This window comes from Hyla sarda, chromosome 13 (genome assembly GCF_029499605.1).
Source record: "Hyla sarda isolate aHylSar1 chromosome 13, aHylSar1.hap1, whole genome shotgun sequence".
Classification (NCBI taxonomy): domain Eukaryota; kingdom Metazoa; phylum Chordata; class Amphibia; order Anura; family Hylidae; genus Hyla; species Hyla sarda.
Window position 1 is genome coordinate 31592888 of NC_079201.1, and position 13632 is coordinate 31606519.

At 40.4% G+C, this 13632-nt stretch overlaps 1 protein-coding gene across 9 annotated transcripts in view; it reads left to right on the forward strand.

Annotated features, from left to right (window-relative positions):
* Positions 1–13632, forward strand: part of CACNA1G (calcium voltage-gated channel subunit alpha1 G) — a 380651-nt gene that overhangs the window by 312732 nt on the left and 54287 nt on the right. For all 9 annotated transcript variants that reach the window (XM_056550710.1, XM_056550708.1, XM_056550703.1 and 6 more), the window contains 2 exons: positions 1549–1627; positions 1713–1834. In XM_056550710.1, the coding sequence (XP_056406685.1) occupies positions 1549–1627; positions 1713–1834 (201 nt within the window). The remainder of the gene's footprint in view (positions 1–1548; positions 1628–1712; positions 1835–13632) is intronic.

Sequence of the window (13632 nt, forward strand, 5' to 3'; positions counted from 1 at the left end):
ATTGTAATTGTTCGAAGGAACACAAAACATTATCCCTATACACATCGCCCAGAGTGAGCACACCAGCATTCATCCAAAAAGCAGAGTCTAGAGCATCACCCACATGAATGAGAAAGGGGTTGTGCCATAGAGGGGTATCGGACGGGATATCAGCATATCCAGACACTGACTTAGCGGCCCGCCACACCTTTACAGCCAGTTTATGGAGATGTAAGTAAGTACGGCCCCCCAGGGTAGGACTTTCCAAGAGCATCCGGGGAGACACTGAGGGGACAAACCTATCCAAAGATTGTTCAGAGTCTGGCATGGAGTCTCCCAGAACCCAATGTCTAATATATCTTAACTGCCCCGCCAGGTAATACAAGTAAAAATCAGGAAGGGACATACCTGCCTCCAGCTTGGGACACTGGAGAGTGGTGAGACTAATCTTAGGTCTACCAGATCCCCAAATAAACGGGGACATAAGGGAGTGTACAGAGTCAAAAAAGGATTTAGGGACAGAAACAGAAGCATGCTCCAGTGTATACAAGCATTTGGGGAGAATAATAAGTTTGATAAGATTAATACGTCCAGAGACAGACAGTGGCAGCTGGGCCCATATCCTAATTTGCAAATCTGTTTAACTTTCTGGCACCAGTTGATTTAAAAAAAAATAATAATAATAGTTTCCCCCCGGAGTACCCCTTTAATGATGAAATTGCCAAGCGAAATCTCTTTCTGTAGTAAAAGTAATTTTTATTTTGAGTGTACAGTATACACAGTGATGTTATTGCTGTGCCATTATCTCTTGTGGGGTGGTTACTTTCAGACTCCTTTGTTTCAATAAGGGTCAAACCCCCTATACTAGGGTTGATTCTTACAATCTTTACAATATACTTAGCTATCTTCAACAGTGGAATAGCGGATGAATGGAGCAGTAGTGAGCCCCGCCCCATTCAAACAAGGGTACTTAGGACCCCCATTCTCATGTTTGGGGGAAGTTTCAGCGGTTGAACCCCTAGCAGTTACACTGTTAATATCTATTTTTTAGATAAGTGATACCCTTGCATTACGGGAAAGCATATATATATATATATATATATATATATATATGTAGAGGGTAGGCAGCACAACCACGTATTCTAGAAGTCTTGGGGTGCAGGCAAGGATAGCAGTCCCAATCGCAGACGGCTCGAATAATCCAAGATGCAGAAAATATAGCAGCACACCTAGTAGTAAAGTGCAAAAATTGGGATTTATTGACCCATATCAAATGCGACGTTTCGACGGCATCCCACCATCTTTTTCATGCTTGAAAAAGATGGCGGGATGCCGTCGAAACGTCGCATTTGATATGGGTCAATAAATCCCAATTTTTGCACTTTACTACTGGGTGTGCTGCTATATTTTCTGCATCTTATATATATATATATATATATATATATATATATACATTTAAATAAAAAAAATATATATACATATAAAATAGGTGGTAAACCACAGGTTTGAGGTGACTGCTATAGGTGAATCACATTCAGGGACATCCATATGTCTTCCTTTTTTCTACAGGTGGGGAATCTAGGTCTTCTCTTTATGCTGTTATTCTTCATTTTTGCTGCCTTGGGAGTTGAACTGTTTGGCGACTTGGGTAAGCATGCAGACAAATGATCTGACTATACTATGAATGAAGAATGAACGCAGCTGTTTAATCTGCTCTTGGTATTTATTCCTAGAATGCAATGAATCTCATCCCTGTGAAGGTCTTGGGAGACATGCCACATTTAGAAACTTTGGAATGGCCTTTTTAACTCTCTTCCGTGTATCTACAGGCGATAATTGGAATGGGATTATGAAGGTAAAATGGCACCTAAAATCTATCTTTATAAGAATTATTTAAGTATTGTTTAATATGTAAAGTGATGTTTTTTTTTTTTTTTAACATTATACAGTTCTATGTGCAGAATAATTCTTTATTTATTCATCCACCAAAATGTCATTGAATGCTTTGCTATAGTGTAGCTTTACTCTTACTGAATACACCGATCAGAAGTATAAGGGGTTACAACACTCCAGCAACACCCATAAGTGTGTGTGCGCTCGGTACTGCAGCTTAGCCTATTATATGGTGTACACCACTGGCCAGCGTTTGTAACTAAATGTTCCGAGCGCTGTTTTAGTGCTGCAGGGGATCGGCCACGCCCATCGTGATGTCGCGGCCACGCTCCCCTCAATGCAAGTCTATGGGAGGGGGCGTGACGACAGTCACGCCCCCTCCCATAGACTCGCATTGAGGGTGTGTGGCCATAACATCACGATGGGCGTGGCCGACCCCCGCAGTGCAAAAACAGTGCTCGGAACATTTAGTTTTGAATGCTGGCCAGTGGAGTACCCCTTTAAGTTAATGCATCTGAGCTGCAGCACGAGGTAAGGTATGTACAGACTGTGCCCGGATAAGCAATAAAAGAGCCACAAAGCCCCATCAAGGTTCAAGGCTCTTTTGTTCTTGTTCTGGAGGGTTGTTTTTGTTATTTACTAATTCTAAAAAATTAAAACCTTAAAGGGGTATTCCCGGATTTTTTTTTATTTGACTATGCTACAGAGGCTGTAAAGTTAAGTGTAGTTCATAATATAGTGTCTGTACCTGTGTGTGATGGCTGGTCTCGCAATTCTTATGTGATCTTTGCCCCAATGTTCATTTTTAGCAGCATACAAAATTAGTGTGGTCTCAGGTCCGAGACATTACATCACTAGTCAGGTGTTTAAAGGGAGCCTGACTGTTTCAATGGGTGGAGCGACCACTGGGTGGGAAAGAGATCATTCTCTGCAGGGAATTGTAGTTTCATGAACAGCACGCATAGCTCAGGTGTACTTCAAAGGGTAGAGTGGCTGATGTGTGGGAGGGAGAAAAATGGCCTCACACTCAAAAAACAAGGGATCATGGGACTTGTAGTTGGAGAGAAGGATGTCCATTACTATCTGACAGGTAAGTAATAAAGTCACCTTATGGTGGATAACCCCTTTAATTGCTTTACATTGACATATTTTTACCATTATACATTTTCTTTATTTTTCTGTCTACAGAACTCGTTTTTTGTGGGTTGAGTCGTAGTTTTTATTTATCCAATTTTGGGGTTAATCTAAATTTGTTTTTGTACATGACATAGATCACATTTTAGTATTTCATGGGGTATGTGTTTCTTAATACCCTGGTAAAATTCCTACTGACCTAAAATGAAGAGGGCTGCAGCACACACACTAGGTTACTGCTCGGTACAGGCACATCATTTTACCCCGTTACTGGATGCCAGGAGAGGCAACAACAAGCCACTCTGCCTGTGAAAATATACATAGATACAGAGCTAGGGCAGTGAATTTAAAGGGGTACTCTGGTAAAAAAAAAAAAATTTAATCAACTGATGCCAAAAAGTTTAACAGATTTGTTACTTCTATTTAAAAATCTTAATCCTTCAGTACTTATCATCTGCTGTATACTCCACAATGCATATCAAACCTCTCCTGCTCTGGACAGTACCTGACATGGACAGAGGTGTCAGCAAAGAGCACTGTGGTCAGACTGGAAAGAAATATACAACCTATGTAGTATACAGCAGCTGATAAGTACTGAAAGGATTTTTATATAGAAGCAATTTACAAATCTGTTTAACTTTCTGGCACCAGTTGATAAAAAAAAATTGTTTTCCACCAGTGTACCCCTTTAATCATTGCTGTATGTGAAGGAAAGCTAAGTTACCACACTACAATATTTTCAAGTATACAGTAACACAAAGGTTCAGCATCTATGCAGTTTTTAATTGCCCCGACGATAATTCAGAGTGGCAAAAAATTAGGAGGAGACTTGGACTGGGTCAGCAGAGTCACTTGAATATCATTACAGGGTGGGGGGATTAAACCTGCCTAGATAAGACAGAATAGCAACACTATACTATATATATATATACACACACACACACAGGGCGGGCCATTTATATGGATACACCTTAATAAAATAGGAATGGTTGGTGATATTAACTTCCTGTTTGTGGCACATTAGTATATGTGAGGGGGGGAAACTTTTCAAGATGGGTGGTGACCATGGCGGCCATTTTGAATCCAACTTTAGTTTTTTCAATAGGAAGAGGGTCATGTGACACATCAAACTTATTGGGAATTTCACAAGAAAAACAAACATGTGCTTGGTATTAACATAACTTTATTATTTCACGAGTTATTTACAAGTTTCTGACCACTTTTAAAATGTGTTCATTGTGCTGCCCATTGTGTTGGATTGTCAATGCAACCCTCTTCTCCCACTCTTCACACACTGATAGCAACACCACAGGAGAAATGCTAGCACAGGCTTCCAGTATCCGTATACACTGCTATATACTACTATATACACCGCAGGAGAAATGCTAGCACCGGCTTCCAGTATCCGTATACACTGCTGTATACTACTATATACACCGCAGGAGAAATGCTAGCACCGGCTTCCAGTATCCGTATACACTGCTATATACTACTATATACACCGCAGGAGAAATGCTAGCACAGGCTTCCAGTATCCGTATACACTGCTATATACTACTATATACACCGCAGGAGAAATGCTAGCACAGGCTTCCAGTATCCGTATACACTGCTATATACTACTATATACACCGCAGGAGAAATGCTAGCACAGGCTTCCAGTATCCGTATACACTGCTATATACTACTATATACACCGCAGGAGAAATGCTAGCACAGGCTTCCAGTATCCGTATACACTGCTATATACTACTATATACACACCGCAGGAGAAATGCTAGCACAGGCTTCCAGTATCCATATACACTGCTATATACTACTATATACACCGCAGGAGAAATGCTAGCACAGGCTTCCAGTATCCGTATACACTGCTATATACTACTATATACACCGCAGGAGAAATGCTAGCACAGGCTTCCAGTATCCCTAGTTTCAGGTGCTGCAGAATGGGCAAAAAAAATTAATTGAAACAGGACCCTCAGTTTACGCAGAAGATTTTGTTCAGTGATGAGGAAACTTTTATGTGAATGATGAAGTTAACAAACAAAACTACCGCTATTGGTCTGACACTAACCCACATTGGATAGATCCCTCCAAGACTGTTGGAACACAAAAATTGATGGTATGGTGTAGTATATGGGGTACAAAGATAGTGGGGCCATTCTTCATCAATGGAAACCTCAAGGCCACTGGATATGTGAAATTTCTACATGATGATGTGTTTCCCTCTTTATGCACTGAAGCTGGCACGTTCCGAGTTTTTCCAGCAAGATGGGGACCACCACATTATGGGGGTCCAGTCCGAGCATTCCTAGATGAACAGTTTCCTGGAAAGTGGATTGGTCATCTTGGGTCAGTTGAATGGCCCCCAAGGTCTCCCGATCTGACCCCCTTAGACTTTTATCTTTGGGGTCATCTGAAGGCAATTGTCTATGCTGTGAAGATACGAGATGTGCAGCACCTGAAACTACGGATACTGGAAGCCTGTGCTAGCATTTCTCCTGCGGTGTATATAGTAGTATATAGCAGTGTATACGGATACTGGAAGCCTGTGCTAGCATTTCTCCTGCGGTGTATATAGTAGTATATAGCAGTGTATACGGATACTGGAAGCCTGTGCTAGCATTTCTCCTGCGGTGTATATAGTAGTATATGGCAGTGTATACGGATACTGGAAGCCTGTGCTAGCATTTCTCCTGCGGTGTATATAGTAGTATATAGCAGTGTATACGGATACTGGAAGCCTGTGCTAGCATTTCTCCTGCAGTGTATATAGTAGTATATTGCAGTGTATACGGATACTGGAAGCCTGTGCTAGCATTTCTCCTGCAGTGTATATAGTAGTATATAGCAGTGTATACGGATACTGGAAGCCTGTGCTAGCATTTCTCCTGCGGTGTATATAGTAGTATATAGCAGTGTATACGGATACTGGAAGCCTGTGCTAGCATTTCTCCTGCGGTGTATATAGCAGTGTATATGGATACTGGAAGCCTGTGCTAGCATTTCTCCTGCGGTGTATATAGTAGTATATAGCAGTGTATACGGATACTGGAAGCCTGTGCTAGCATTTCTCCTGCGGTGTATATAGTAGTATATAGCAGTGTATACGGATACTGGAAGCCTGTGCTAGCATTTCTCCTGCGGTGTATATAGTAGTATATAGCAGTGTATACGGATACTGGAAGCCTGTGCTGGCATTTCTCCTGCAGTGTATATAGTAGTATATTGCAGTGTATACGGATACTGGCCGCCTGTGCTAGCATTTCTCCTGCAGTGTATATAGTAGTATATAGCAGTGTATACGGATACTGGAAGCCTGTGCTAGCATTTCTCCTGCGGTGTATATAGTAGTATATAGCAGTGTATATGGATACTGGAAGCCTGTGCTAGCATTTCTCCTGCGGTGTATATAGTAGTATATTGCAGTGTATACGGATACTGGAAGCCTGTGCTAGCATTTCTCCTGCGGTGTATATAGTAGTATATAGCAGTGTATACGGGTACTGGCAGCCTGTGCTAGCATTTCTCCTGCGGTGTATATAGTAGTATATAGCAGTGTATACGGATACTGGAAGCCTGTGCTAGCATTTCTTCTGCCGTGTATATAGTAGTATATAGCAGTGTATACGGATACTGGAAGCCTGTGCTAGCATTTCTCCTGCAGTGTATATAGTAGTATATAGCAGTGTATACAGATACTGGAAGCCTGTGCTAGCATTTCTCCTGCGGTGTATATAGTAGTATATAGCAGTGTATACAGATACTGGAAGCCTGTGCTAGCATTTCTCCTGCAGTGTATATAGTAGTATATAGCAGTGTATACGGGTACTGGCAGCCTGTGCTAGCATTTCTCCTGCGGTGTATATAGTAGTATATAGCAGTGTATACGGATACTGGAAGCCTGTGCTAGCATTTCTCCTGCGGTGTATATAGTAGTATATAGCAGTGTATACGGATACTGGAAGCCTGTGCTAGCATTTCTCCTGCGGTGTATATAGTAGTATATAGCAGTGTATACGGATACTGGAAGCCTGTGCTAGCATTTCTCCTGCGGTGTATATAGTAGTATATAGCAGTGTATACGGATACTGGAAGCCTGTGCTAGCATTTCTCCTGCGGTGTATATAGTAGTATATAGCAGTGTATACGGATACTGGAAGCCTGTGCTAGCATTTCTCCTGCGGTGTATATAGTAGTATATAGCAGTGTATACGGATACTGGAAGCCTGTGCTAGCATTTCTCCTGCAGTGTATATAGTAGTGTATAGCAGTGTATACGGATACTGGAAGCCTGTGCTAGCATTTCTCCTGCGGTGTATATAGTAGTATATAGCAGTGTATACGGATACTGGAAGCCTGTGCTAGCATTTCTCCTGCGGTGTATATAGTAGTATATAGCAGTGTATACGGATACTGGAAGCCTGTGCTAGCATTTCTCCTGCGGTGTATATAGTAGTATATAGCAGTGTATACGGATACTGGAAGCCTGTGCTAGCATTTCTCGTGCAGTGTATATAGTAGTATATAGCAGTGTATACGGATACTGGAAGCCTGTGCTACCATTTCTCCTGCGGTGTATATAGTAGTATATAGCAGTGTATACGGATACTGAAGCCTGTGCTAGCATTTCTCCTGCGGTGTTGCTATCAGTGTGTGAAGAGTGGGAGAAGAGGGTTGCATTGACAATCCAACACAATGGGCAGCACATTGAATAAGTTTATAAGTGGTCAGAAACTTGTAAATAACTCATGAAATAATAAAGTTACGTTAAAACCAAGCACATCATTGTTTTTCTTATGAAATTCCCAATAAGTTTGATGTGTCACACTGTACACACATGTGTACTACTCAGCATTCCCTGGCAAATGCTTGGCCCTACTACCCCCATACAAGCAGGTGCCCCCCATCTCATTTACATGGCTACTCCAGTCCTCCCTACCTGGCTACAGCTGCAGATAATGCTCACAACAATGTCACAATTTTGGGATAACATGCACAGTAACATTACAGCCTGTACTTTGACATCACTGTGTATTATTCCTGTACTTTGACATCATTGTGCATATTATCCTTGTACTGTGACATCACTGTGTGTATTATCCCTGTACTGTGACATCACTGTGTGTATTATCCCTGTACTGTGACATTGTGTGTATTATCCCTGTACTGTGACATCACTGTGTATATTATCCCTGTACTGTGACATCACTGTGTGTATTATCCCTGTACTGTGACATTGTGTGTATTATCCCTGTACTGTGACATCACTGTATGATCCCTGTACTGTGACATCACTGTGTAGTATCCCTGTTCTCTGACATCACTGTGTGTATGATCCCTGTATTGTGACATCACTGTGTGTATTATCCCTGTACTATGACATTGTGTGTATTATCCCTGTACTGTGACATTGTGTGTATTATCCCTGTACTGTGACATCACTGTGTGTATTATCCCTGTACTGTGACATCACTGTGTATATTATCCCTGTACTGTAACATCACTGTGTATTATCCCTGTACTGTGACATCACTGTGTGTATTATCCCTGTAATGTGACATTGTGTATAATCCCTGTACTGTGACGTCACTGTGTATTATCCCTGTACTGTGACGTCACTGTGTATTATCCCTGTACTGTGACATTACTGTGTATTATCCCTGTACTGTGACATTGTGTGTATTATCCCTGTACTGTGACATCACTGTGTATTATCCCTGTACTGTGTCATCACTGTGTATTATCCCTGTACTGTGACATCACTGTGTATTATCCCTGTACTGTGACATCACTGTGTATTATCCCTGTACTGTAACATCACTTTGTGTATTATCCCTGTACTGTGACATTGTGTGTATTATTCCTGTACTGTGACATCACTGTGTGTATTATCACTGTACTGTGATGTCTCTGTGTATATTATCCCTGTACTGTGGCATCACTGTGTATTATCCCTGTGCTGTAACATCACTTTGTGTATTATCCCTGTACTGTGACATTGTGTGTATTATTCCTGTACTGTGACATCACTGTGTATATTATCCCTGTACTGTGACGTCACTGTGTATTATCCCTGTACTGTGACATCACTGTGTATTATCCCTGTACTGTGACATCACTGTGTATTATCCCTGTTCTGTGACATCACTGTGTATTATCCCTGTACTGTGACATCACTGTGTGTATTATCCCTGTACTGTGACATTGTGTGTATTATCCCTGTACTGTGACATCACTGTATATTATCCCTGTACTGTGACATCATTGTGTGTATTATCCCTGTACTGTGACATCACTGTGTGTATTATCCCTGTACTGTGACATCACTGTGTATTATCCCTGTTCTGTGACATCACTGTGTGTATTATCCCTGTACTGTGAAATTGTGTGTATTATCCCTGTACTGTGACATCACTATGTGTATTATCCCTGTACTGTGACATCACTGTGTATTATCCCTGTACTGTGACATCACTGTGTGTATTATCCCTGTATTGTGACATCACTGTGTGTATTATCCCTGTACTGTGACATCACTGTGTGTATTATCCCTGTACTGTGACATCACTGTGTGTATTATCCCTGTACTGTGACATCACTGTGTGTATTATCCCTGTACTGTGACATCACTGTGTGTATTATCCCTGTATTGTGACATCACTGTGTGTATTATCCCTGTATTGTGACATCACTGTATATTTTCCCTGTACTGTGACATCACTGTGTGTATTATCCCTGTATTGTGACATCACTGTGTGTATTATCCCTGTACTGTGACATCACTGTGTGTATTATCCCTGTACTGTGACATCACTGTGTATATTATCCCTGTACTGTGACATCACTGTGTGTATTATCCCTGTACTGTGACATCACTGTGTGTATTATCCCTGTACTGTGACATCACTGTATGTATTATCCCTGTATTGTGACATCACTGTGTGTATTATCCCTGTATTGTGACATCACTGTGTATATTATCCCTGTACTGTGACATCACTGTGTGTATTATCCCTGTACTGTGACATCACTGTGTATTATCCCTGTACTGTGACATCACTGTGTGTATTATATCTGTACTGTGACATCACTGTGTGTATTATCCCTGTATTGTGACATCACTGTATATTATCCCTGTATTGTGACATCACTGTGTATATCATCCCTGTACTGTGACATCACTGTGTGTATTATCCCTGTACTGTGACATCACTGTGTATATTATCCCTGTACTGTGACATCACTGTGTGTATTATCCCTGTACTGTGACATCACTGTGTGTATTATCCCTGTACTGTGACATCACTGTGTGTATTATCCCTGTATTGTGACATCACTGTGTGTATTATCCCTGTATTGTGACATCACTGTGTGTATTATCCCTGTATTGTGACATCACTGTGTGTATTATCCCTGTACTGTGACATCACTGTGTGTATTATCCCTGTATTGTGACATCACTGTGTATTATCCCTGTACTGTGACATCACTGTGTATTATTCCTGTACTGTGACATCACTGTGTGTATTATATCTGTACTGTGACATCACTGTGTGTATTATCCCTGTATTGTGACATCACTGTATATTATCCCTGTATTGTGACATTACTGTGTATTATCCCTGTACTGTTACATCACTGTGTATTATCCCTGTACTGTGACATCACTGTGTGTATTATCCCTGTACTGTGACATCACTGTGTATATTATCCCTGTACTGTGACATCATTGTGTATTATCCCTGTACTGTAACATCACTGTGTATTATCCCTGTACTGTGACATCACTGTGTGTATTATCCCTGTATTGTGACCTCTCTGTGTATTATCCCTGAGGATGGGTCATAATGTGCACAGTAGTGGGAAGAAAAGACATGTGGAAGTCAGGCTGCTATGTCCAATGGAATAAAAGTAGCAATTTGTGGATATTCTTTTAGTCTAGTAGGTCTATTTGTTAGTATAAAACAATAGCAATGATGCGTTGGACATTGGTCTGATTTATTCATCTGTCTGAAGATAAAAAATGTGTTTCAGACAGATTGCAACCAATCGCAGCTTATTTTTTCTGTCCATTTTTTTATTGGAGTGTCTATCAAGGCAAAACAATATTACAACCCCTAACCTTACTTAAAGGGGTATTCCAGGAAAAAAGATTTTTTTATATATCAACTGGCTCCAGAAAGTTAAACAGATTTGTAAATTATTTTTATTTAAAAAAAACGTAATCCTTCCAATAATTTTCAGCTGTAGAAGTTGAGTTGTTCTTTTCTGTCTGACAACAGTGCTCTCTGCTGACATCTCTGCTTGTCTCGGGAACTGCACAGTAGAAGGGGTTTGCAATGGGGATTTGCTTCTACTCTGGACAGTTCCCGACACAGGTGTCATCAGAGAGCACTTAGACAGAAAAGAACAACTCAACTTCAGCAGCTCATAAGTACTGAAAGGATTAAGATTTTTTAATAGAAGTAATTTACAAATCTGTTTAACTTTCTGGGACCAGTTGATTTATAAAAACTTTGTTTTTTCCTGGATAACCCCTTTAAAAGTGTATAGACAAGAAAGCTTAAAGTAAATGTATCATTTAGATTTTGTTCTGCTTAGAGCCAGATATCAATATTGTTTTCTAGAGTCTGTTTCTATTTTATGATGATAATTTTATTTCATTTTTAGTACATTATTATGGGAACAGACATCTTGCCTGAGCTGTTTCTAGCAGCAATTAGAGCAGTGATTCCCAACCAGGGTGCCGTTGGCTGTCCGGGCATGCTGGGAGTTGTAGTATTGCAACAGCTGGAGGCACCCTGGTAGGGAAACACTGATTTAGAGATTTTCTTTCCAGCATGCCCCATGTACATAGGAAACAATAGTCTGGAGAGTTTTCTAAGCACTTTTTAGATACTTGTGCAGAAGTCATTGTGCAGGTGGAAGTTGAGTTCTGAGCTCCATCTATTGTGACTGGCCTGGCCCTATGTTATCTAGGAGAAAATTGCTAAAAAGTGATCTCTGCAGAACAGGATCGGCTTATTTTTAAGCTGAGTGGTCAAAAAATAAAAACTGCAAGATCATTTTATAATATAGATCATAAAATGGAAAATTAGAAAAAACAAATCACCACAAATTCTTAAAAAATAAGTTTAACTTACGGTAATCCTTAAGGACGCAGGGTTTTTACATTTTAGCAATTTTGTTTTTTCCTCATCACCTTCTAAAAATCATAACGCTTTCAATTTTGCACATACAGACCCATATGAAGTCTTATTTTTTGCGCCACCAATAGTTATTTATAATGACATCAATGTTTCCACAAAATTTACGGCAAAACCAGTAAAAAAAATATTTGTGGGGCAAAATTGGGAAAATTTGATCACTTTTTTTTTTTTTTAGGGTATACAAAGTGACCAAAAATACGCAATTTTGGACTTTCAATTTTTTTTACTTGTACGCCATTGACTGTGCGGTTTAATTAACATTATATTTTTATAGTTCAGACATTTACGCATGCAGTGATACCCCATATGTTTATTTTTATTTACATTTTTTTTTAAATGGGAAAAGGTGGGTGATTCAAACTTGTATTCAGGAAGGGGTTAAATCACATTTGCTTTTTTTTTTTTTTTTGTTACTTTTTTTTACACTTTTTTATAGCCCCCATAAGGGACTATTACATGCAATCCTTTTATTGCATACCCTGAGCAATGCTATGCTATAGCATTGATCATTGTAATCTGTGCTCGATTGCTCCAGCCTGAATCTCAGGCTTGGAGCAATCAAAGACCAATCGGACAGCGAGGAGCAAGGTAAGGCGCCTCCTGCTGTCCTCTCAGCTGTTTGGGACTCCGCGATTTCACCACGGCGGTCCTGAACAGCCCACTGAGCTAACCGGCAATCTCTCATTTTAGATGCCGCGGTCAGTTTTGATCGCGGCCTCTAAAGGGTTAATACCGGACATCAGCCCGATCGGTGATGTCCGGTATTAGCTGCGGGTCCTGGTTGCTGATAGCAACCAGGACCCACCGGGTATGATGCACGCTCAGCTCCTGAGCACGCTTCACATATCGGGAGCCAGTGCAGGATGTAGATATATGCCCTGCGTCGTTAAAGGGGTACTCCCGTGGAAAACTTTTTTTTTTTAAATCAACTGTAGTGTTGCTCGCGAATATTCGCAATTCGAATTTTATAGCGCTATATATTCATAATTACGAATATTCGTTTTTTTTGTTTTTGTTTTTTTTCACAGTACACATCACAGTGATCATCGCTCTCTGCTTCCAGCTTATGTGGTGTAAGAAGGCTCTAATACTACTGTGTGAGACTGGTGTGCGAATTTTCGCATATGCGAAAATGTGCATATACTAATTTTCGCATATGCGAATTTTGGCTTTTGCAAATTTTTGTATATGTAAATTTTCGCATACGCAAATTTTCGCACATGCGAATATTCGCATATGCGAAAATAAAACGGGAATATTACGAATATGCGAATATTCGCGAATATGACGAATATTCGTCCATATATTCGCGAATTCGAATATGGCCTATGCCGCTCAACACTAATCAACTGGTGCCAGAAAGTTAAACAGATTTGTAAATTACTTCTATTAAAAAATCTTAATCCTTCCA